Source organism: Parasteatoda tepidariorum, chromosome 9, assembly GCF_043381705.1.
Source record: "Parasteatoda tepidariorum isolate YZ-2023 chromosome 9, CAS_Ptep_4.0, whole genome shotgun sequence".
Lineage (NCBI taxonomy): Eukaryota > Metazoa > Arthropoda > Arachnida > Araneae > Theridiidae > Parasteatoda > Parasteatoda tepidariorum.
Genome location: NC_092212.1, coordinates 80,439,294 through 80,467,164, shown reverse-complemented (window position 1 = coordinate 80,467,164; position 27,871 = coordinate 80,439,294). Strand labels below are relative to the sequence as shown.

Genomic DNA, 27,871 nt, shown 5'->3' with positions numbered 1-27,871 from the left:
GTATTTTTTATAGTAATTTATTAGCGTAATTAGAATTCTGACGAGAAATCGTTTGAAATTAATTTTTTATAAATATTTCAAACGTGAATTTCCATTTTTGCATCGCGTATTTGGCGACATTTCGCTTTTTGCTCAAACTAACATTTTTGTTAATTTATATCTCTGCAACCAGTGCGTAACAATAACACTTTATTTATCACATTAGAGCTGCACAATGAGCTATTGGCGTCGGCATGAGAAACATCCCTGAGGATGATGGCAAGACGTGCCATCACAAATTTGATCCTCTGCAGAAAAGATAACTCCTCGATTTTTTTCTGCCCGGGGACCTGAGCAAAGCCGAAAACTTTAATGAGCATCGATAATGCGCACTCTTGGTCCCTTCGCAGTCTGATCAAAGTGGTCACCAACCCGCTCACTGACAGTGACTTCTTTGATTTACTGCTAGCCATGTCTTACGATCTGTGGGACCAATGCGAACTGGACAAAATGTTTCATATAAAATATGTTACTACTGAAGTGTAGAAATTCTAGAGATTATCGAATGTGTAGAATAACTAAGGCGATCCTTTAAAAGGCCAAAAAAATTTTAATTTCTCAAACTGCCTAAATAATGTGTTAACTACCTAGACCAGGGATGGCGAACCAATGGCACTCGTGCCATTTATGGCACCCGACACAATATTTTGGGCACGCCACCGATCACATTTGTTATTACACAAATGTTATTACACTATAAAACATATGTAACAATTAAATTAAAATTCATAAGAAACACAAAAAATAATAAACAATTATTAATAAAAAATTAACAATAGATGCTAAAAAAGCAATTAATAACCATAAAACACAAGCAAAAAAAAATTAACAGTCCTGCTTAAACTAACGTCTTACAACCTAAATATAAGTTATTTGTCATCTAATCTGCAACAACAGAAGTCACACTGATGTTACTTTAAGCTGAATTACGCGTATAACTGAGACACAGCAAAATGCTTTTTTTTTCAATGTAAATAAAGAGTTTTGAGTTGATAGTATTTAGTATTATTATTTTCCCAATAATCACGAAGTCAAAATTATTTGACGGCACGTCTATGACCTAATTAAAAAAAATTTTAGGAAAAATGGCACGTTGGTGTATAAAGGTTCGCCACCCATGACCTAGACAATTAGCTCATTACTGAGAACTTCTTTAAGTAGAAATAATACCTTTGCTCAGGGCTCGAAAAACAGCAGTCCTCCCGTCCTCGGCTGTCAAAAATTCCCCGCGGACAACGAATTTCTCGAATTCGACGTTCGCGCGGACGGCCATTTTCCCGTTAATGTTCATGATACATTTTCAATTTTTGTTATCTTACAAGAGTCTTACAGGTTACAAGGCAGCAAAATGACCCACAATACAGAAACATACTGCGCATTGTGGAATTGTTGTTTTCTCTGTCTGGGAGTACTGCAGCTTGTTAGCAATGAACTTACAAAAAAACACATTACGTACTGGTCTTAAACAAGAAGCGTTAAACGCAATTATGAACATCTACCTAAATGGGAAACTCCTTTCAGATTTCTGTACAGAAACCTCTGTAAATCATTGGCTTGATTGCGGAACTGGTAAACGTCATATTTGATTCATTTAAAAAACGCAGCACCCTCGGATAAATTGACATTCCAGATAACTTGACCTTTGTCATTTAAATTATTTCATAAAAGAAATAAATTATTTCATAAAAGAAATACTAAGTTACTGTTAGTAACCTAGTATTTCTTTTATTACTGTATAATGTAATCATGGTAACTACTAATTCATTGTGCAATTTGTATAAATGTTTGTAATAAATAAGAGGAAATTATATATTTATTTATTTAGAAGCTACGTGTTAGTTTCAAAGGAGGACGGAGAAATTGTTGGACAAGCCGTCCTCGGTGACGGGTAAAATTTCTGAGTTTTTTCGAGCCCTGCCTTTGCTGAAACAACAGCAACATATTTAAATTAACATTATGTTTAAATTAATATTATTTACCTCGTTTTTCGCACTCTAAGAAATCTGGTAACTACAATCAACCAATCAGCGCATTAGTTTGTGGTGATCCTTAATTACTTTCACTTTTCTTTGTCTGTCCATCACAATTTTCACGAAGTGAAACTTTTAAATTTAAACTGAAACCCAGAATTGGGAACTCAAACTAAAATCTGTCTATCAAAATTCTAATCCAATAATCTAACTTCTCAAACTAAATCTAGCCTATCACTAAGTTAAAGGTGTGGCTAATTTATTTCTCTATAGAGAGATCCGAACTGAACACATCATCTTTCTCTGTTAAAACTCATTGCAAAAAAGACGTGCAGTCCTAACTCTCTATTAATCTTATTATTTTGCATGTAGCGTATAGATCAGGGGTGGCCAAGCTCCTTGATAGTCGAGCCATTTTTCAAAATTTGAAATTTTTCGCGAGCCGCAATTTAATACGTATGAAAAAAGGTATTAAATTTTTTTTGCATAAATAATATTTATTGAGAACATACGAGGGTTGCAATTTATATTTCTGGCCTTGGCAACAGTAAGTGTTGCTAGGCGACCGCAGACGATTTTAATCGAAAGTTTGATATTTTTAAACATAAATTCAGCAGACGATTTATCATTATAGCTTCCTGTGTATAACATCTACACAGGTGACGAATCATGGATCTCTGCATATGAGCCGGAAACAAAACAGCAATCAACTGTATGGGTCTTCCAAGACGAGGCAAAACCAACAAAAGTTGTTCGAGGAAGAAGCACATCGAAGCAAATGATTGCCTGTTTCTTCGGCATTAACGGTCATGTGGCAACAGTGGCGTTAGAGCAACGCAGGACGGTCAATTCTGAATGGGACACGACCATTTGTTTGCCGGAAGTCATCGGAGAAATTCGGAAAAAAGCAGAAGAACAGGCGAATCATTCTTCATCATGACAATGCGATCTCTCACACATCGACTCAAACAAAGGCATTTCTGACGGAGCGAAAGATGGAACTGAAGGATCATCCGCCGTACAGCCCTGATTTGGCACCCGATGACTTCTTCTTATTCCCACACATCAAAAATAAATTACGTGGACAACGATTTTCGACGCCCGACAAGCGGTTGATGACTCCAAAACGCATGTTTTGGAGTTACCTCAATCGGACTGGAAAAAGTGCTTTAAAAATTGGTTCAAACGCATGCAAAAGTGTATTGATCATCATGGAGAGTATTTTGAAAGACAATAAAACCAATTTCGATCCTACATATTTGTTTTTTCATTATTAGGCCAGAAATATAAATAGCAACCCTCGTATAAGTAAAAGTACAAAATATATGTATTGAGTTCAAATATTAAAAATTAAACACATTTATTTTACTTCTCTTGATAATTCTTTAAAATTAGGTGAATAATTGGTGTGTCAGCACTTCTCAGTAATTCTTTGAGATGCTGGTTAGTTAGTACTGATAGGTTTTTGGATTTCATTAATTTTGAAGTGGAATAAAATGATTCACATAAGTACGTTGTTCCGAATATTGAAATAATTGAACAATCAGCCTTTTTTAATTCAGGATACTTCGATTCTGGTACAAATTTCTAAAATTCAGTAATCGACGTCGACTTATATTTTAATTGTAGAGCTTGATCTTCTTGCATCTCTATTAATTCTAATTCTCCAGATGCTTTTTGTGACATAATTATATTGGAAATGGAAAACTCACCTTGAACTGAACAACGTTGCACTTAGTCTTTCATATTTGTTCTCAGTAATTTAAAAGACATTTTGAAACACATACGGAACGATAATAATCTTTTAAAATATAATAGCCCAAAAATTCAAAGGAAACTCGTGTACATTTATCGAGAGCCACAAATAATCTTTCAAAGAGCCGCATGTGGCTCGCGAGCCGCAGGTTGGCCACCTCTGGTATATATGTTTGTGATGTGGTTAATAAACGGTTAATATTTAACCTGAAAACCTTCTGATACTTCAAGTGCACAAACACACTCAATCACATAAGTTCATAGAATCAATTGTTACTAACATGATCCATTATAACACCAAAAATCAAATATTTTGAAATACTATTACAATTAAGGAAATCAACATAATGTCATTTATTTATTAAATTTTAGATACAAAAAGAATCGATTCAATACAATTAACAAAGATGTTGATAGAATTAGAGAAATAAAATTTTGATCTTTAATACGAAAGCCGTAAATGTGCACAATACCTAATTAAAATGCTGAAAACACTTGACTTAGCACTTTAACAGAGCCCAATCAGTTAATCTAAAGATTAACTCGTTAATGTGCACATTAATGGTTTTCCAGCTTTAACAGTAAAATACATATTATTTCAAAAGCAAGAAATCTAATTGTATCAAAGAAATCAAGATTTTGATCAGGTGAAATTATTCACACCTCAAATACGAATTTGATAAAAGTGTAGAAAAATAATCCTTACACCTCAAAAACAACCTCCCTAATCTGGTCGCTCTAAAGTAGATTTCCATCAATCTCAAAACAACCTCAAGTGTGAATAAAACAAATTCATCCACCTTGATTATACACCTTGGGAGGTTGATCTTTTAAGGTTGTTTTTAAAATCAACTTCAAATAAACCTCCAAAATACATTAAATTTCTGTAAGGGTTTTTACAAAGTTTTGTTATCGTAAAATGTAGTTCATATTATTGTGCTTAAAACTGCTTCTTTTGTTCAATAATATAAACTTAAATTGAAAAATTAAATTATATAAAAACGCAAAAATTGAAGAATTACCTTACCTGTGTGACAACAGAACAATATCAGTTTGAATGTTTATCCAGTAAACTTTAGTTTATTGTACAGCAGACCATCAGTTCGTTACAAAATAGTTTGCACAGATATAGGTCAAACACATCTTATATAAAATAGAGTTTTTCTCTACACACATATTAAACTCTTTAGTGTGTCAACATATTAACTTATCATAAACATAAGTTCACATTGAGATGTTGTTCTCAATAAAAAAAATTAATAATAAATTAAAAATATTATCTTCAGCTTTAAAAATTTGATTACAATATCGTTTCGCGAATTAAACTAAAAACAGATCGACACTAAAAGCACAGTCTCTATTAACTAACATTATTTTCCAAAAAAAAAATGTCACAAACTGGTACCAGTTTCAAAAGCATTATTAAAATGTAATCTTTACTGAAATTTCATACCTTTCGTGAACAGACGGAAACTGTGTTATTTGCTCATTTAAAGTAGCATAATTCTAGTGTCTCGTTGTATTGGAGTAATTAAGCTTCGTTCTTCGACTGTGCATTCGTAAAGCGTATGAACTGATGGCAACCAAATAAACTCAAAAAGTTTTAATAGTTGAAAACTTTTCCAATCCTCCAAATCAAAAAGACCTCAAGAGAGATATTTTGTAGTTTACGTTTCATCTCGCTCGCTCCCGTACGTAACTTTTGAAGTGATTGTGAATGCTTGTCATCAGTTTTTTATTACTTTTTTAACATTAATAACACGCACTACAATGATGCGCAATTACTTGAATCGTCTGGAAACTTATATGACAATATTCAAAACTTTGAGTCCCGCAGTGGACGGATCGTTAAGACACGGTTCCCTGCAGATCACCGAAGTCAAGCATCACCGGCAGCTGTCAGTGTGCGGGTGGGTGACCACTTGGATCAGTCTGCGTAGGGATCGAGGGTGTGCGGTATAGGTCCCCGTTAAACTGTTCTACCGTAAAGTGCTCGACTTCGCGTGCAGGTCGTTGCGCTACCGAAGCGGGGGTGCCATTCCCTCTGCAGAGTATCAAAGTTGCGATGATGTGTCTTCCTATCATCCTCAGGGATGTTTCCCAGACGGTCGCCAATAGTCCATTGTGCAGCTCTAGTGCGACGTAAATTAACTACAACTAACAACAACAACAAATTTTTGAAATCAATTTAGTTATTTATTGGGTAGGTAGATACTCTATTTACGCTACATTAGAGCTGCACAGTGACTATTTGCGATGGTCTGGGAAACATCCCTGAGGATGATCCGAAGACATGCCATCACAATTTTGATACTCTGCAGAGGGAATGGCTCTCTTGCTTTGGTAGCCCAACGATCTGCGCGAAGTCGAATACTCTACGGTAGAACAGTTTAACGAGGACCGATACAGTGCACCCTCGGTCCCTACACAGAAAGATCGAAGTGGTCATCCACCCGCTTACTGAACGCAACCAGTGATTCTTGACTTCGGTGTTCTACTGGAAACCTCATTTTCACGATACTGTGGGACTAGTTATTTATTTATTTGTTGTATTATTATGTTATTTGCCATACAAACTGAGAAATCCGCAACCAAACACGTCATCGCTATCTACCAAACTCTCTGTAACGTGAAGGTGTTAGGTTCGAATCCCGAAGTAATCCTGGATGTAATTATTTTACGTTGTCTTTTCTAACTTGTGCTCACTGTTTCTCAACTATAAGCCTTTTTTTTTAAATAGAGTGCACAATCCGGCTTATTTATGTGTAAGCAATAAATAAATATACAGGCTAATGTTCTCATTATAAATACGACTCTAAAACCCTTTTCAAGTTGAAAGATAATTACTTAGAGAAGGATCTCGACGTTATTAATCGTTTGGCAGAAACGCGAGATCGTCTGGCCAGAGAGGCTTCGAAATCATTCTTTTTAAACAGTTGTCATTAGGAAATTATTCAAGCGATACCGTTAGCTTTTAACTCGCTTAGTCATTGAAAAGTTGTTGCTACGTGAAAAAAAAATAGCGAGATTGTAAAGGTTAAAAGAAGAAAAAAAATGTGTTTAAGTTACAAACCTTCGTCTCAATCAGAGCAATTCAGACTTATTCCAAAAGAAGAAAAAATTTAAAAAACAAATCAATTAGTACACAAAAGTAATTAAAAAATTCATAAGACAGAAAATTCCGTAAAGAAACGTTTTTATTTATTTACATAACCTTAATTTAATTTACTTCAAAAGTACAAAAGCCAGCTAAAATAACTCTTATACCAAGAATAGAATTTAATCTTTTTTTTTAAAAAACTGCATAGTTGGTGTTATCAAGTAAATATCTAGTTTTGCGTTAAATAATACCACCAGTATATTGTGTTGAACACGAAAAATAAAACTGGAAACAATTGTTTACACAATTTGTCCACATTTAAACTTTCTTTGGAGCTTAGAGCGTTAGAAGCACTTTTATTTCCTCCACATTTGATACACTTGAGATTTAAGGGATCAATTCGGCTATGCTGAAAAAGAAAAGAAAATGAATATCATGAAAACTGTGGTAATCAACTGCCGTAACAATAAGTTATAGGTTTTAAATTTATTTACAAACGTATTCGTTCATTCAAAAATTTGGTATAAAAAGATTCACTTATATCTATATTTACTCATTCAGTCATTTAAGGATTCTCTAATAGCACCAATATTTTAAGTTACGCTCATTCAAGGATTAACTAATACGCATGATCTCTAATTCAGTCATTCAAGGATTCACTAATACGTAGATTCGTTGATTCGGTTATTCAAGGATACACTACGAGAATTTAATCATTTGCTCTTGCAAGGATTTACTAATGAGTAGATTTGCTAATTCGGCCATTCAAGGATTCACTAATACGAAGAGTTTCTTATTGGTCATTCAACGCTTCACTAATACGAACATTCACTTATTCGGCCATTCAAGGATTCACTAACACGAACATTCACGTATTCGGCAATTCAAGGATTCACTAATACGAACATTCACTTATTCGGCCATTCAAGGATTCACTAATACGAACATTCACTTACTCGGCCATTCAAGGATTCACTAATACGAACATTCACTTATTCGGCCATTCAAGGATTCACTAATACGAACATTCACTAATACGAACATTCACTGATTCGGCCATTCAAGGATTCACTAATACGAACATTCACTTATTCGGCCATTCAAGGATTTACTAATACGAACATTCACTTATTCGGCCATTCAAGGATTCACTAATACGAACATTCATTTATTCGGCCATTCAAGGATTCACTAATACGTATGATCTCTAATTGACTTCGTCTACCATTGAAGATATTTTACATCAGCACCGTGGTCGGTGCGAGCCGAGTGCAAAATTCGTATCACTCAGTCATCGCTGAAATACGAACCCCGGTTACCTGATTTGGAGGCGAGTGCTCTAACCCCTGAGCCACCACTGCACACTTAATATCATTAACATTCCACGAAATGCAGCAGATTTGAGCTCATAAATTATAGTATTTATTTACTTTAATTAAAACGAAATTATCTGTTTGATAATATCACCATTCTCAATGAGATGTAGTAAGCAGCTGTAAGCCGTCTAACCGGAAGATGTAGAGATCGGCAGCTTGTTTATGTTTACATTTGTATTGAAAACACCATCCATACAAGACAATCATAAGTTACTTACCACCATTATCTTGGTTCCTTTCTGGTCTGTCTTCTCCATACTCTTTGTTGAAAAATGGTGCGCTATGGGAAAAAGTAAGAGGGCCAGAAGAACAAACAGGGTACAAACCCCGACCCAGACATCAATGGCAGTCACATAAGGGATGGGTGGCAGAGAAGTTCGAACGAAATTCGCTGTAGTCAGCAACGTAAGAAGGGTGGTCACCCCAAGGGTCACACGAGCTGGAATTGCGTTGACTGGTAGCCAGAAAGCAAGCCATGAGACAATGACGATGAAGCCTGTTATGGAGTATGAGTATCCGATGTGATATCCATTGTTGCGTTTCAATGTAAACGTTGCGTTAACGCAAGAGAATGAACCTGAAACATCTGAATTGAAGAGATGTTTTAATTTAATTAAAGTTGTAAATTAAATATACTTCAGCAAGATAACAAAAATTAAATGTTAATTGAAAATTAACAAGGTGTTTCAGGGAACAAAAGTTCAGGATTCGTACTAACAATCAGATTTTCTAAAAGCCAATTTTAATGGTTCAAAAAGATTGATTTCAAAAAACATAACACAGTAGAAACCGGTTAAAAGGAAGAATTTTTTAATGATTTTTTAGACGATTGTGATAAATTCACATTTTTGTATCCCTGTGTACATATTTTAATCTTCCTTTTATCATATTACAAACAAACCAATTTCAAAAATTGAAATTGTGCAATATAATATAACTTAGTTTTTAAATCAGCCATACTCATAAGTAGAAAAACATCATCCTGATATGATTCTATTATGATTTTTTAAACAACATGAATGTAGTTTTCGTTGTACGTAAAAGAGTTTAAACAATAAATGTTTCTCTGAAAAGGGTGGTGTTTTGAAGGAAAAAAAATACATAAAATAAGTAACGTTTTCGTAAATTACTCAAAAAATTCCTATGTGGAACGAAAACTATATTTATTGTGAACATTGTGCTTGTTCTGATAAAAATTCAATTAATACCTGACAATCTAATTTCAACATCACATTTTGCACTTAACACTAGAAAGACTGAAACTTAGTACATACCTATATTGCCCAAAAGCAGTCAAAATGACTGCATTGTAAAAGAATAACTGTGTAAAGGAATTTGTTTAAAATTATTTTTTAATACTTTTTACATTATTTACTGTTACATAACAAGTTATTAGTAAATATTAGTAATAAAAAAATAATATGTTGTACAAGAAATCACAAAATTCTAAGAAAATGTGTTTCATTATATACATCATTGTTTTTCTAATTAAAATTAAAAAGCAGTCAAAATTACTTCCCTGGGTAATCTAGTGTTAACTAAATTATAATTGTATGAATTTCTATTTAATTTAATCTAATTATTATATTACTAAGAGTTATTACATCTAAAAATCACAAAATTCTATGTAACTGTAAGTAATCATGCAAAATTAGATTTGAAGAAAAAACTTTATCATTTATTATAAAATTTTTCATAATGCTACTAATATTATCCTTCATACAATTTACTGTAAAAAGAGCTTGATACAATATTCACTATTGCATGTAAATATAAAGCAATCTCGCTACAAATAATTGATTTCTCCATTAATAAAGTCAATATTTCATTTTAACTTAAAAACAATTTCTAACTATTCAAATAAAACTATTTTTCAGTCTAGCGTATGACAAACATACTTACTTGATTCTATTCTTGAATCATTCTCTAAAAAATGCTTAAACTAAAAATATATATAAATTATTCATGCAACTAAATATCATACAAGAATTAAAGAAACGTGGAAAAACGTGATGTTGACCCATTTTTTAACGCATTTCACCGGTTGTACCTTTTTAAACTTAAATATACGTACACAAATCTAAGCTCCATTTTCGTATGTTTTGTAATTTCCACTAAAATCCGAATGAATATTAATAGCAAATTTTCTTAAAAAAATACGTTAATTGAAATATTTAATGTCCAGACTTCACGTCATGTTGATTTTTCTCTGGCATGTTTGTTTCTCTTACTCTTTCTTTACTATGACAGATTAAACAAATTAAACTTGGGCAAACGTCAAAAGTACAGTAAAATACTGACACGGTATAAACGCTTAGACACGTGGTTTAAACATAGCGTGTTGTCTTTAATAAAATATTTTTGAAGGTCATTGCAAGATTTACTTTTGAGTATCGATATATATACATCACGTAAATAAACCATAAAGCAAAAATGATTTTTAAAAAAAGTATTTTTTTGGTATTAAAAAAAACTCAAATAAAATAATATTTTCGAAAATTTCAAAATTATGAAAATAAATTTTCAATTTTTCGAATTTTATGTAACTAATTTTTAATTTAAAAAATAAGACAATCTTTGAAATAAATTAAGTCGAAGATTGAGTTGTTTTTTTTAAACTTGTTGGTGTTTTTTAAATCTCTTTCGCCAAGGAGGAAAAAAAAGTTTGATATCCTTAAACTCGATAAAAAAAATTATAATACCGAATTTTAAAACGAATATTTATTTTAATTATAAAAAATAATAATTATTTAAAAAAATTGGTGAAATGTGAAAATTGATTCGGTGAAATAAAACAAAAAATATTGATGACTGTTTAAAGAAAATGGCGAATTTGGCGTGAGATTTTAAAATTTTGCACAAAAGAGAACTATTTTCCATAAAGAAAAATTTTCCATCGAGATGAAAATTTTTAAAATCAGTGAAAAAAAAAGAATGACGCAGCAAGTTTTCAAAAACGTAAGTTTTCACAACGACGTTTCATTTTCAAATAATAATAATAATAAGTTTTTCTTTTCAATGTACTTGAAATATTTGCACCATGTTGCAGCATAGAAAATTGCATTGGCTGAAAACCGTAAGTTACTAAAGTATGTCTGTCCCGTTTTATACAGTAACTTAGTATTAAATACGATGTAACCTTTAGTTTGAACATTTAAAGGCACTTTTTTATTTCACCGGCACGAGAAAATGCAGATATTTCAATTTATTTATTTTCAATTTATTTTGTGTTTGAATCAAATATAAATGTAAAATATTCAAAAACGATTGTTGAATTTATTGTTTTTTCATTGGCAATTTTATTTCCTGAGCAGAAAAATATATAGTTCATAGTTTAAAGAAACAATAAATGCTACGATATATTCGTATTTTAGACTATAAACTCAAGTGCTCCAAAATACCAATATAACCTTCAGTTTAAACATATAATGGTACTTATCTATTTTACAGACGTGTGTAAATTCAGCCATTTATTTATTTTTGTTTAAATTTTTATTTAAATCAAATAAAAATATTTTTAAAAAAAATGGTTGAATTTACTGTTTTTTCATTGGCAATTTTATGACATGTACCGTCAAAATGGATAGGTACCATTTTTACTTAGTCTAAAATGCGAATATAAATTTTAATCTAAGCATTTAACTTTTCCTAAAATACAACTCTAACTTTTAGTCTACACACTTAAATTGTTCTAAAATATGAGTGTAACTTTTTGCCAAAAAATGCAACTTAATTTAAAATACGAATACAATTTTTAGTCTAAACATATAGCAATTGAAATTCGAATATAATTTTTAACCTTTGAACTTAACCTTGCCTAAAATACGAATACAACTTTTAACTTATTCTAAAATACGAAGATAGCTTTTTATCTAACCATGTAACTTAGTCAAAAATACAAATACAGCCTTTAGTCTAAACACGTAACTTATTTTAAAACACAAGCATAACTTTCAATCTTTGCATTTAACTTAGTCCGAAATACGACTATAACTTTTAAACATTTAACTTAGTATAAAATATGAAAACAACTTTTAGTCTAAGCATGAAACGTTTCAAATTCGAATATAACTATTGGTCTTTGCACTTAACTTATTTTAAAATACGTATAAGACTTTTGATCTAACCATATGACTTAGTCTGACGATTCTAAAAATATTCTAGCTTCTACAACAAAGAGTTGATTCGAAGTCCACAACCAGCTCTTAAAAAGAGAAACAGCTTTTTTTTCTTGGTTACCTGGTCCTTCATAAGAAAGTTTCCAAGATCCAAACCTTACGGGTCGTTGCAGAATAAACTTGTGTTGACCATCGTCTTCATGATCTAAAATCCCAACACCATTTTTTGACCATCGCAAAATAAGTTCCTCCTCTGTTAGTGAATCTGTTTTTAAAAAAATAAATACATTTACTTAACTTTAAAACTGTTATTCTATCATATAAAAAAAATTTTTTAACATTACTTAAGAATAACTTGTTAAAATTAACTCCGAATTATCTTTATAACTTAAAAGCCATTGCTGTAAGCAAAATGATGTCCAAACAGTAAAAAATGAGATCCTCTGATACAAATGCCTATTTACCTATACCTATATACACAATATACCTATATACTATACAGGGTTATTCATAATTCCCTCCGGGGTTTCGAAGCATCATAATAAAAAAACGAAGACGAATATGGCAAAAAAGAACATATGAAATTATTCCGAAAGTATTCAAGTTTTAATTTAAGCAGTTGCCGGTAGATGGCAGTAACATGTACCACTGAAGCCTATACGCTTTACTATAACCCTTCGAAAACCCGAAGGGAATTATGAATAACCCTATATATATACTATTTACCTATATATATACTATATATTATACCTATTTTTTCTGACTCTCTAACTACAAGCAATAATATATTTTGCTACTTTTTATGTATAAAAAACAGTCTAACAGTTACTAAAATAATTTGTAAGATTATCGGAATTATATTTGTACTAAAATATAAAATATAAAAAAAGTAGCTTGAATTTTTTCCATTCGTATTTTAAAACTTATCAGCAATTGATTTTGTAAATTAAAGAAATTTCAGTAATGAATAACTGTTTCTCTAATTTCCCTTTTTGAGTATTTCGTCATATCTCCAGAACTAAGGAAACGAATTAAAACATTTTTGCACACAATAATAACACTTGTTTATCTATTTGATATAAACATATTATACTACCATTTTTTTCATCTAGATGTGTTTCATATAAAGACCAATTTCAATAGTTGGTCAGTAACAGATTGATGCATAAATAGTGTCTTAAAATTTATAATTTCAGCTACATACTTTTAAATAGCATACCATACGTTGTTCTTCATTTTCAACAACAACAATTTCTCAGAATTTTTTTACAGTTCAAAACTATAAAAATATTTAAAAAGAAGAGTATTTATATATTTAAGTGATTGATAATTACAAGAATAATATATAGAGAGATTTATATTATCCTTGTATACAGGATAATGTATACAGATATATACAGGATAATATATGCAGAGTGTCTTAAAACTTACTGAGCAGCTATATAGTATTTCTAAACAGTATACTGCTGTGGTTGGTTAATGTTCAGGAGACTAATCATTAGAGTTCAGTTATTTTAGTATTTATTAACATCGATAATATTAAAGTATAAAGAAGTGGAATATAAATCAGCGCAGCGCGTCTTGCAGCAGAGACAGTTAGGATTGCTCTGGCCAATGAGAAGTTCAAGTTCTTGATCGTAACCGTCGCGGTTACGATTAAGTTGAGTCGCCGCAATACCATACATTGTTTTCAATTACAACAATCAACGATTCCTCAGAATTTGTTTATAATTTAAATCTTAAAATATTTTTTTAAAAATGACTACTGCATATATATTCAAGTGATTGATACTTACAAGGATAATATATACGGATTATCCTTGTATATAGGATAATATATACAAATATATACAGGATAATGTATATAGATATGGGTAATGTATGCAGATTATCTTAAAATTTATTGCACATCTATATTGTATTTCTAAATACTATACCATACATTTTCTTCGTTTTCAACAGCAAAAATTTAGTAATTATTTTTTTATATATTATTCTTAAAATAATAAGACATTTCAGTCTTAAAATATTTCAAAAGAAGATTATATATTCAAGAGATTGATACTTACAAGGGCAAATCAATAATGGGCACTTTTGTGTATCCAGAGGATAGTGAATTAAGTTCATGGGACATCTCAAAGTTACGGATAATCTAAATTTTAAAAAAAAATAGTTAACAATTTATTCCACACTGAATGCATTGTCTGATATTCCATTGGGTTGTTCGGAAAATAATTTTTAAGAAAATGAAAGGATATTTTCTTATAGAGAATAAATACACTCTATAACAAAAAAATCGACGCACCAAGAAAGAGTTGTCTGATTGAAACGAAAATTGGTGGATAGGAAGACAATGTACAGAATAGTAAATGATTAAAATTTCAGAACAATTGAATAATTTATTGCAGAGTTTCAGTAACAAGTTCAATAAGGTGTTGATCCGCCTCTATCCTGGATACAAGATGCCACATGGCGTGGCACAGACCGATAAAGCTCCCGGATGGTCTCTTATGGTATTTCCTGCCAAATTCGTTCCAATTGTCGAACGAGGTCATCAACATTCTGTGCCAGGTGCAATCGCCTTCCCATCATATCCCAAACATGCTCGATGAAAGAGAGATCTGGTGATCTGACAGGCCAAGGAAGAGTTTGACAAGCTTGCAGACAGTTCATAGCTACACGTGCCGTATGTGGTCTGGCATTGTCCTGCTGAAAAACCAGCCCAGGGTGCTGCAAAAGGAACGGTAGCAAAACAGGTCTTAGGATGTCGTCGATGTACCGCTGTGCACGACCAAAGGGGTCCGGCTGTCAAAGGAAATGGCCCCCAGACCATGATGCCTTGTTGAGGGCCGGTGTGGCGTGCAATAGTGAAGGCAGGATCCCCCCTCTGCCCTGTGCGCCTCCAAACACGTCTTCGATGATGGTCAGGACGCAGGTACGAAATTTCAAAGCAATCGGAGGATTGCTTCTTGGTGCGTCGATTTTTTTTGTTATAGAGTGTATTTTATTAATTCATATATCGTCCATTCTGGCTCAATACTTTCTGCTAACTTTCTGCATGAGTAGCATGATTCCATGCGAATAAAATTTTTGTTATTTATTGGCTAAAAAACTGATTCATGTGATTTTTGACCTTCTTATTTGAATTAAAAGTTTTACCATCTAAAAACTTTTGTACAGACCGGAACACTGTTGAAAAGCATTTTTATCTTTTCGATAGTAAAAAAACAGAAAATATGCTGTAAGTGATGTTTTTCACTTTCCATATTTAAAATCGCACCAACCAAAACCTCTTTCGTCGAATTAATTTTTCACAAGCAAACCTTGTTATATCATTTCTCAAAATATGCAATCATTAAACAACTTTAGTGTTTAGTTGGCTGTGATAAAACATATTCAAGTTCTCTGTTGGGAAAAAATTATATTACTTTCTGAACAACCCAATAATTGTGCGAATTCTTGAATTAAGAGACCCTTGCTCTTACAATCTTAGGTATTAAATAAATTCCGTACTTTCTTTATTATTCCTTTGCATTAGATCCAGCATTTTTTTAACAAACTTTTGATGATATATTATCATTTGACTAAACTATACCTTTAAGTAAAGATAAAAAATTAGGTCATCTCTTTATTATATCCCTTTGTATCACCGCGTTACATATCTGCAACATACATGAAAATTCAATCCTATAATGAGGTGGATTTACCTATAAAATCGAACTAAATTCAGGTAAAGAAAATATTGCAAACTCGGGGAAACCAAATCTTGGTGCAGCTACCAACATTATAATGCGTTTAGCAAGAATTGTTCCACGACATAATTGCAGGATATACAAATTTTTTTACAACAATCCCCTTGATTGTATATTTGACCAAGGAGGGATTGAAAAATGTGGTGTGAGACTTTGTTACCATAAAAACAACAATTTCAAAATTTTTCACATGAAGTTTTAAATATATTGGAATTTTTGTGCTATTTTTCACGATATTGGAGATGTTCAACAAATGCTTTTTATCAATAAATTTTTAATTTTAAGGTCTTAATTTTTTAATTATTTTTTACTCTCTTAATATGATGTATTCTAACATCCGCGTAAATATTTCTTAAATGAGAATTGTTGAGTTACAAAGGGTTAAGATGAGAATATTTTTAACTACTTTTTGATAAACACTGGATAATTTTTGAACTTCTACGGATTATTTCGCAAAAATATAAAGCAATAAGAAATTTTATTATGTACAAATGTCTGTTTTAATTTTTTTTTTAAATATCTTTATTTTTTTAAAAAACTGATGAAAGTGAATTTGGAGATATATTAGTTTCAAACTAATTTGAAAATAAAATTCCCAGTAGATCAAACAGAAATCAACCTTTCTAGCATAATTTTATATTATTTTCAAAATTTCTAGAATGCTGAAAGTTGGTATCAAAATTTCCAGTTTAGCATCGTACTGTTCACAAAATTTACAATATGTGCCATTCCATGTTGTAGAAAAGACACCACTTAAGAAATCAAGATAACAAAAAAATAAAAAAAGGAAAAAGTTGGAATCACCTTATCACGATTACTGATCATCCATTGGTCAAATACTTTTTCTTTCTGGATTGACTCCGTTAAACGCCACAACATTTCAATATCATGGGTTGCAAAAAACTGTCTCCATTGATGCTTGTCGTCGGATTTAATTTCAAATTCTACCTATGTACGTGTTTCATGACGTCACAAAATACTTTTCCTTCTTCAGTATTCATACTTATATTGAAATCACCGTCAAGACAGTAATTATACGTTAATAATAAAAAGAATATAAAAATACTTTAAATTATTATTATGCAAATACATTAAAAATGGCTGCTGGTGAAAATAAAAATAAACAAACAGCAGCGGTCGCCATAGCAACACATGCAATGACGACGCATGCGCACTGTTTACTATTACTCTTGAACACAGTTGAAAGGTATGATAACGTCCAAATTGTCAGACTATGAATTTCAATGAACAAGGTTCGAGTAAGAGTCAGAGATCACGAGTTCGAACATTTAAAAATAATTTAACGACAGAATTTGCATAGTATTAATTTTGAGTGTGTAAGTACCCTCATTATGCAACTGTTATTTTATATATATATATAACAAATCAAGATTGGATTTGGAGTTTGTTTCGCTTGATTTTCATGACTGTATGTATTGAATTCGTTACCTCATGTTATGGAGAGGATTGTTCTTCTTTTATGATGTATAAGTTTAGTTATGATTTTTCTTGCTTTATAAAAGTTCTGATTAGTTCAAAGATGACTTTTTTCATTATGCTTGCTAGGCATTTTCCACAACGCACTGAACTCTGCCAGCACAAATAAGATGTGCACCCCATCAAACCCAAAACAACACCCATTTTTCCAATGAGTAATAAGTTTGTACTAAATGAGGCGGATACCTTTTGCTGAGAAGGACTCTTCCTGTGGCATGCAAGTATACCATCCCATTTCTTAGAGGCTGATCGTGCTGTCTTGCCAGTCTTGAGTTCAGAATGTAAAGATCTGGTGTCCATAGCTCATCGAATCTTTTCTTCAAGTCGAAACTGTCGTCACAATCTTTCTTTTCGTCTCGGCACTCGGGAGTCATGAGGCGACTGTCATACCAGTAGAACGTCATTCGAGAATCAATAACAAATTCCTTCAAATTAAAACATATGCAGGGTGATTATAAATTAGCTTCTCCAACAACATTCACTGTAAAAAATGTTTGCGTATGTCAACAGAAAAAACGATGTTAACTACTTTACACCGAAATAGTGTAGTGATGCACCATACTTAACTCTTGGATTTCGCGTTTCACTACACCAATGTTCTTTTATTCAGTGTAAAGTAGNAACATATGCAGGGTGATTATAAATTAACTTTTCCAACAACATTCATTATAAAAAATGGTTGTGTATCTCAACAGTAAAAATGGTGTTAACTATTTTATACCGAAATAGTGTAGTGATGCACCATACTTAACTCCATGTCAAGAATCAATAACAAAATCATTCAAATTAAAACAAATGCATGGTGATTATAAATTAACTTTTCCAACAACATTCATTATAAAAAATGTTTGTTTATGTCAACAGAAAAAACTATGCTAACTACTTTGCACCGAAATAGAGTAGTGAAGCGCCATACTTAACTCCATGTCAAGAATCAGTAACGAATTCCTTCAAATTTAAACATACGCAGGGTGATTATAAATTAACTTTTCCAACAACATTCATTATTAAAAAATGTTTGTGTATGTCAACAGAAAAAACGATGTTAACTACTTAACACCGAAATAGTGTAGTGAAGCGCCTTACCTAACTCCATGTCAAGAATCAATAACAAATTCCTTCAAATTTAAACATACGCAGGGTGGTTGTAAATTAACTTTTCCAACAACATTCATTATAAAAAAAATTTTGTGTATGTCAACAGAAAAAACGATGTTAACTACTTAACACCGAAATAGTGCAGTGAAACGCCATACTTAACTCCATGTCAAGAATCAATAACAAATTCCTTCAAATTTAAACATACGCAGAGTGATTATAAATTAACTTTTCCAACAACATTCATTATAAAAAATAATGTTGTGTATGTCAACAGAAAAAAATAGTGTTAACTACTTTACACCGAAATAGTGTAGTGATGCACCATACTTAACTCTTGGATTTCGCTTTTCACTACAATGTTCTTTTATTCAGTGTAAAGTAGCCGCCAATATTTTTGTTATTCAATAGCATTACAATTTATAATTAAAATAAGATGAGATACACATAAGAGTCAGTGAAGTTATTTTTACAATACAATATAAAGTAAGAATCATTAATTTAGAATGTATACATACACTAACTGTTTAAGAAAAAAAGTTTGTAAATCAAGCATCCACATAGAACAAGAGAATCTTTAAACGAATTCAAACTAGGCTTTACAAGACACAATCAGATAGAAATTATATATTATGCAAGTAGTTAATACAGTGAGATATTTAAAAAAAAGTTTGTACTGTGGGGATGAGTTTCGATGGAAAAAAGTTTATGTTGCCAACTTCAAAACTCTGCAGCTATAATCATAACAGTGAAAGCGAGTTGATCATTTTCAGTACCTGAATGCATACTGTACAACTACCTTTATACCAAATTTTATTCAATATTTTTCACTATGTATCCGGCGGAGAATCAATTGTTGATAGCGTAATTTCATAATTACCTTGTTAAAATTATAAAGCTCAACTTTCGAAGAAAAACACAATCCTATGGTTATTATAATTATCATTATTATTATTACTAATTCCAATATTTACCATCTTGGCATCATTTATATCATCCAAGCTCAGAAGTTGCAAATTAACATAAACAATGGTTGGTTCATCTGAAATTAAATCATTAAGTAACATTAAAGAATGTTTCAAAATTCCATCATAAAAAAATTTAAAGAGAAAAAGCCGTTAATGTTACATAAAAATGTTTAAGGTATTTTTTATATCTCTCTTCCTTTTTAAGCTAAAAAAAACACGCAGAGAATCTGTAAAATAAGAAGAGAATTTTAAAGAAATTAATAAATAAAAAAATTGTGATTGCCGCAGGGCGATCACAGGCTACCCATTGGCATCGTTTTTTTTTTCCCTTGCTTCAACTCTAACCTTTGGGACCGTGTCAATCAGTTAAGGACCCTCCTTATTTGTGATAGTCACCTGAGTCAGTATTGAAAACGATCCAGTTTGAACTGCATTTTAGAATGTCTGATTCTTAATTAAAACAATAAAAACAAAAATATCTTTCAAATGATGAAATTCTCTTTTATCCACAACTCAAGAAGTATTTATGGGATCTGTCTGGTCCCATATCTCAAAAATAAACTCTCCAACTTAATGCTTAACAAAATTAAAAGTGAAAAAAAGAATTCTAAAAAAAATTATGAAACAGCAGCGGTTGCCATAGCAACGCATGCAATGACGACGCATGCGCACTGTTTACTATTACTCTTAAGCAGTTGAAAAGTGTGATGACGTCCAAATAAAGTGAGCACGCCATCAAACTCAAAACAAGACCCGTTTTGCCAATAGAGGAAAAAAAATCAGGAAATTGGACTTACAAAAGATTTCTCTTTTCCCGTAGTCGAAGTTAAATAGTGCAGGAATTTAGCATATCCGTAGTGGCAGTTATACGCGTCCATTACTGTTTTTCCTTCTGATAGAAAGGGTTAAGCTTCATTATAATATTAAAGCTTATGCTCACTTGTAGCGTGGGTGGGAGAAGAACTAGAATCATAATGAACGAACAACGAATCTATGAGCTGTGAATGATCTTCATGGTGTTGCTCTTGTTCAGAATGATCTTCGTGGCCTTCATCTACGTTCTCTTCATCAGCCGATCTCCTTTTATAGCAAAGAAAAAAACAAACAAGTTGTAAAAGACATGGAATTGAAAAAAATTAAAAAGATCGTGTAACACTTATTATTGGGTTACCAAGAAAGTTGCCGAAATCAAAGGAAAATTGAAACTACACAAGGTTAAGTTTTGGTAAAATTTTGGTTTGCAAAGATTTGTTAAATTTGGGTTAAATTTTGGTAAAGATTGGTTAAATTTTGGAAAGATTTGCAGAAATTGCAAAGATTGGTTAAATTTTGGTAAAAAAAATGCTGGCTAAACTTTGGTTTGCAAAGAAAAAACAAAGAAATTATAAAAGACATAGAATTAAAAAACATTAAAACAAAATCGTGTAATACTTATTACTGGGTTGTCAAGAAAGTTACCAAATTTGAAGAAAAATTGAAACTACACTAGGTAAAATTTTGGTAGATTTTGGTTAAATTTTGGTAAAAAAAGAAAAAATAGATGAAAAAATTCTGTTTTGCAAGGAATTGTTGAATTTTGGTTAAATTTTGGTAAAGATTGGTTAAATTTTGGCAAAGATTAGTTAAATTTCGGAAAAATTTGCAAAGATTAATTAAATTTTAGTAAAAAAAATTTGGTTTGTAAAGAAAAACCAAACAAATTATAAAAGACATAGAATTAAAAAACATTAAAAAGATATTGTAACACTTACTACTGGATTGTCAAAAAAGTAACCGAATTTGAAGAAAAATTGAAACTACACATGGTTAAATTTTGGCATACATTTATTAAATTACATCGTAATCTTTTTATTCGGTCTTTCTACGTTTGTCAGAAAACTTGAAAATTTCCGGAAGACCACCTTTAGGCGAAATGAGAATTGCAAAAGTTGGCGATTTTTCTTGGTGGCATTAAAAGAAATGGAATATTATTTCCGATGCCAGATGTTCTACGGAAAAAGCAATTTATTGACTACCGATTTCAGGATTAATTTCAGTTACCTAATAGAAAATTCTTTACAAAAGTATTTTTACTGATGGAGTTTATAGCGTGCAAAAAAAAATTAAAGGACCACCCAGAATAACTTTTGATGTAATGATCGGATCTTTACTTTTTAGGACTTAGTTTTAATGGTTCGAGGGGGTGATCTCAAATATGCCAATTCATGAGTACAGACGATATTTTAAGCTACGATATCATACTCAAAAACGTACTTTTTCTGAAAAAAATATACCTTTTTTATGAGATTTCTGAACCCAAAATATAGGGCGTAGTCTCAATCCTGGAAATATTGTCCTAATTATTTGGTCAGGTCAACGTTTCAAAGTTTGGAATATTTACCATGGAACTCTTAACGTTAGTTTTATTTTTTTGCGTTTTTTTGCGTATTTCGCCATATCTCGAGAACTTTCTAAGTGAATTGAAAAATGTTTGCTTTTAGTGAATATTTATTATTTTGTTTAATTATAATTGAAAGAAATTTAAATTGTAAGGCATAAAATTATTGATGTCATTTTAAAGAATGTAACTATGTATGACAAGATACAAATTTTTAGCGAATTCGGTCTTATAGTTTGTGGCAATTCGACAACTAATAATAATAATTCTGTGATCTGCTAAGTAATTTATTCCACATTTCATTTATTCATTAATTAGTTTATTCGATTATTCTTTGATCTGTTGATATGCTCACTTTTGACAAGCTGATTTATCAATTCACTCATTCTTTAATTTTTAAAACTAATTGTTTAACTTATTCATTGATTAGATAATTTGTCTATTATATAATCAGTTCATTGTCTCGTTCGCTAATTGCTCTGAAGCTTGTATAAATCGGCCATCCACTGTCATATGAGTTATAAGAACGTGTTCCAACTGAAAATTGCTGTAAATAGACAAAATGAAATTTTATTTTGGATCTCCTTTGTTAAAAATATAACAACAGATTTTGTCCATTTACGATAATGTTTATTATTTTTGAAATTGGAAATAAACATATTTTATACGCCCGTTAAATGTTTGTCGTCTGTTTTTTAGCCCACTCACTAAGTAGTTTGCTCATTGAGAATCGTCTGCTCGACGCAAGTAAAATGATATATGAGGTTCAGCTTACGTTGAAGATTTTAAATTTTACGCCGTACTTACCTCTCTCTAAAATTTTCATAAAATCCCTTATCGCCAAGAGCACCAAAACACTTTTCTATATAAATGCAACACCAAAATAAAACAAATGATTTCATATATTGCATCTGTTATCATACTACGAATCGTTGAGAAACATTCGTTGATTTTTTGAAATCGTCTGCAAACGAACTTACTATTTATTCATCGATCATTTTGTTACAAATGTCGAGAGTTAAGCGAAGCAACTTTCTTAAATACGATATTTTTTATTCTATTTAAATAAAACAGCACGCGATGAGAGAAAATTTATTTAAAACTGCACGAATTTACGATGTCGAAGGCGTATTTTATTGAATTATTGTTTTACAAACATAGTGTTTGTATTGAAGTAAAGAAGAAAAATCGAAATCAGTATTTTAGGCCAACAAATGGGGCAAAAAGAAGCTGGTGCGGCACGAAAGCTTCGGCAAATCAGCCTTAAATGTTAAGAAAATTACAAAATTAGGCCGAATAGCTGAATAATCATGCATGCTAATGTTTTGGAGTAATGGCTTTCAGAATTATAATGAACAAGAATATTGTTCTAGAGAAATAATGAATGGTTTTTTTCCTCATTACTTACAGAATATAAAGCTTGTTAGTAAACACTTTGTTTTGAGATTTGAAAAAATAACAATAATTTGCCATGTAAAACCATCGTAATATAAACATTAAGAAAGCAGAATATTACAATAATGGTTCAGTTCTAAATTTCGCAAATTTTTATGGGAGAAAATTATGTGCTTTAAGTAAATTTTTAAAGCATTAGTGGAAAATTCTTTTATCTAATAAATAATTAATTGCCTGTTTCATTATAACATTCTTATTCTTTGCAGTATTTTACTTTCATACTGTTTCATTGGAAAATCTTAAAAAAATTTTACCATTTTTAAAGACCGTTATTACTCATTTCGAAAATGGTGCACTTGTGTTTAAGAGAACTTTGTAAGTACAGTGCAAAAAAAAAGAAAAAAAAGAGCGATTACCTTTTCTTGAGGATTGTTTGAAGGTCTAAACAGAAACACACTATTTAATTAATGCAGACAATACTTAAAGTAACGTAATTAGACACAAGAAAGTCATGTCTCTACAAAACAAGATTTGATAATTTTGATTGTCCCGCAGTGGACTGATCGTTAAGACACAGTTCCCAGCCGATCAACGAAGTCAAGCATCACTGGCTGCGGTCAGTGTGCGGGTGGGTGACCATTTGGATCAGTCTGCGTAGGGACCGAGGGTGTGCGGTATTGGTCCTCGTTAAACTGTTCTACCGTAAAGTGTTCGACTTCGCGTGCAGGTCGTCGGGCTACCGAAGCAGGGGTGCCATCCCCTCTACAGAGGATCAAAATTGTGATGGCATGTCTTCGGATCATCCTCAGGGATGTTTCCCAGACCGTCGCCAATAGCCCATTGTGCAGCTCCAGTGCGACGTAAATCAACTACTTACGTACATAATTTTGATTAAATGAATTTGAATTGATTAGAGGATTTTTAAGGATTTGAGTTCTTGACCCTCAAAATATCGGGTCAAATGTCAAGCCGAAAGGATCGATCTGTCTTGCATATTTTGCAGAACATTTAATTTTTAAAACTGAATAATGACGAAATTTAAAATTTCTTTAAGTACCAATAAGGCATTTATTTATAAGGCGATTAGTCTGAAGGCAAGGAGACTCTAACCCATAATCCGTCTACCACTGAGGATATTTCACGTCAGCACTGTGGTTGGTGCAATCCGAATGCGAATTCTTATCAACCAACCATTTCTGGGATTCGAACCCGGTTCACGTCATTGGAAGGCGAACGCTCTATCACCTGAGTCGTCGCGGCTCCTTCTGTGTGATTTTATTTCATTTTATAACCGTCATTGAACAGCTGACCCAATTTTGGGTTTACGACTACTGATATTCAACACCGTAGCCCTGTAATTTTGAATCAATCCAGAAGACAAGGAAATTCCTGGATCAATACCCTCAGAGGTATTAATTTGTTATGGGAACATGGTGGACTTTTAGACTCGGCAGATTTAACGTGCATCAGTCTCTATTTACTACACGAGGAGTCTTCGGCCGGTGGAGATCGAACCCACGAACTTTTGGACATGAGGCCAGTGCCCTACCAACCAGGCTATCCCGGCCCCCTTCTGTGTGATTGTGTGAATGTTACCCGCCTGAGCCGCGATTGGCTCAGGGGATAGAGTGTTCGCCTTCCAATGAGACGAACCGGGTTCGAATCCCAGTCGATTCGAATTCCGCATCCGGCTTGCACTGACAACAGTGCTGACGTGAAATATCCTCAGTGGTAGACGGATCATGGGTTAGAGTCCCCTTGCCGTCAGGCTAACCGTGGGAGGTTCTCGTGGTCTTCCTCTCCATGTAACGCAAATGTGGGTTAACTCCATCAAAAAATCCTCCACGAAGGCAACTTTCTCCCAATACTCGATCCAGAAGTTCCCTTGTCCCCTGGATAGGGTTCAAAATTACAAGGCTACGGAGTTGAACATTAGTAGAAATAAAATAACCCATAAAATTGGGCTGCTGTTTAATGACGGTTACAAAATAAAATGTTATCCGCCCTATAAACGGGTTTATGGTTGTATGACGTGGGTGACGCTACTCCATTGCCGTAGCTTAGCAACAGGTGCCCACTGGCTAGCTGTAAGAGGGCAGCACTTCTAGCATTTTTGAGGCAAATGGAAAAGAAACCCAAGTGAAACTAGATCCGCCCATTAAAAAAATATGTATTTAATAGATTTCTCATATTTTGCTTTCAATCACCAAAATGTCTGGCAGTCTTAAGAGAATGTTTGTAAATGTACAAAATAAATATTTTAAGTAATATTAAAGCTGACTACAGTAAAAACTACCTTTGTCCAAATTTGAAATAAATGGACTGTCAACATACTATCTTATTCTACCTTTTTTTGATCCACCATTAATATTAAAACAGGGAAGATACGCATCATAAAGAAAATCTTGAAAATCCATGCGGAAAAACCATGTTATCTTGGAAAATACTCAAAGATCACGTGTTGAAAAAGCTCGGAAACAAGGCTTTCAGAAATACTCATATTCTTAAATTGAAAACTATCCAAAACTATCAATTATCAACTATCAAAACTATGAAAACTATCAACTAAAAATTTTGTAAGATTTTTAAATGTAGAAATATTTGGTAAAAAGCTTCCTATTATTTCAATTCTATAAAAAGCTATCCACGTGTTTAATGAAATTTTACTTATTACTTCATTATTATTTGTTCACCTTGTGATCAATGACACCAAATAACTTTATTCCATTTAACAAAATCCTAGAATTCCTCCCTTTTACATATAATATTTTCCTTTGTATAGTGCGGTGAAAGAAAAAAAAAACGAACAACCCTGAATAACTTTTGATCTAATGATCGGATCTTCACGTTCTAGGACTCGATTTTAATGGTTTGAGGGGGTGACCTCAAATATGATAATTTATAAATGCAGACAATATTTTAAGTTATAAAATCAGTTTTTTCGTTTTTTTCTCGGAATAAATATATCTTTTATTTTCTTTTTCTTGACAGATTCGGATTCCTGACCCCTAATGTATAGGGGGTAGTCGCCATGGGGAAAATATAGTCCCAATAGTATAGGTAAAAGGCGAAAGTTTGAGGCACATAACATTAATTTGATTTTATCGTTTTTCACACCAAACTTCGAGAATTTTTAAAAAATCGAAAGCATTTTTGCTCACTCTTAAAAAACTAATTTATTTAAAGATAGAATAAAAAAGAATAAAAATAATTATATCTTATTTTTTATAATACATTATTTTTTATAATTTTATTTAATAATGGTCAAAAAAAATCGTTTGAAAAGTTCCTGAGAAATTGAATATCAAAAAAGTCAGATACTTCAAATTCGATTTCTCAGAAACTATTCGACCGATTTTGCTTAAAATTTGCATTTTGTCATGTAAAATTATATCCATTAAAATGATGCAAAATATTGCATACCTTACAATTCAAACTTTTTTAAACTATTATTAAATAAAATAATAAAAAAATAAATATTTACCAAAAGTTATTTTTAACATGGTATTATCTTTGGATAAACAAATTCTATAATTGCGTGCAAAATTTTTTAATTCGTTTAAAAAGTTTAAGATATAGCGAAATACGCAAAAAATAAAATTACGTAGTAGTAAAATTAAAGTGTAACGCTCTCCTGACCAAACTTGTGGGACTATATTTCCCAGATTGCTGCAAAACATTAAATGAATCAAAAAATCCGAATCAGTTAAAAAACGGTATGTTTACTCAGAGAAAGTACGTTTTTTTTTTTAATCTGATTTCATATCGTCTGCACTTTATAATTAGCATATTTAAAATCTCACCCTCGAGCGTGAAGATTCGATCAACTCATGTGATCGAATGACTTATCTTTGTCAAACTGAGAAACAGATAATACGAATTACAAAATATTTTACATGTAGAGTCAGTGTTCAAGCGATATTTGAACCCGCTACCATGTCTCTTCAGTATACTTGGTAAAAAAAATTCGCCTATTGAGACCCTTTCTAACACCATAACTGTGTAAGGACATTGCTTGTGAACCACGGCATTTAAAACAGACAAAACGAATTTGATTCTCACCGTAATGTTCTCTTCATTAGTATATGTATCCTAATTTATTTTTACGATTAAAATAATTTATGCAAATTGTATTTCGATTTGACAGACTCTTATCCGTAGTCCGGTTCCGCAGTGGACTGATTGCTAAGACACGGTTCCCAGCAGATCACCGAAGTCAAGCATCACTGGTTGTGGTCAGTATTGGTGCTCGTTAAACTGTGCTACCGTAAAGTGCTCGACTTCACGCGCAGGTCGTTGGGCTACCGAAGCGGGGGTGCCATCCCTTCCGCAGAGGATCAAAATTGTGATGGCATGTCTTCGGATCATCCTCCGGGATGTTTCCCAGACCGTCGCCAATAACTCATTGTGCAGCTCTAGTGCGACG

At 32.1% G+C, this 27,871-nt stretch overlaps 2 protein-coding genes across 3 annotated transcripts in view; both read right to left on the bottom strand.

The window, feature by feature from the left end:
• The window catches only part of LOC107452524 (uncharacterized), a 69,146-nt gene extending 63,919 nt beyond the window's left edge, over window positions 1–5,227 (bottom strand). Inside the window, exon 1 of one of the 2 annotated variants that reach the window (XM_071185162.1) lies at window positions 4,792–5,227. The gene's annotated coding sequence lies outside the window, so the exon portion shown is untranslated. The remainder of the gene's footprint in view (window positions 1–4,791) is intronic. The other variant, XM_071185165.1, reaches the window with a different exon arrangement.
• Window positions 5,228–6,943: 1,716 nt separating this feature from the next.
• LOC107444396 (glutamate-gated chloride channel alpha-like) lies at window positions 6,944–23,058 on the bottom strand. The gene is made up of 8 exons (XM_071185295.1): window positions 22,858–23,058; window positions 20,614–20,753; window positions 19,680–19,747; window positions 17,794–18,032; window positions 14,428–14,510; window positions 12,480–12,623; window positions 8,459–8,826; window positions 6,944–7,273 (listed from the first exon to the last, which is right to left on the bottom strand). The coding sequence occupies exons 1-8, from the start codon at window positions 22,959–22,961 to the stop codon at window positions 7,094–7,096; spliced, it is 1,326 nt and encodes a 441-aa protein (XP_071041396.1). The 5' UTR covers window positions 22,962–23,058; the 3' UTR covers window positions 6,944–7,093.
• Between the last annotated feature and the right edge of the window lie 4,813 nt (window positions 23,059–27,871).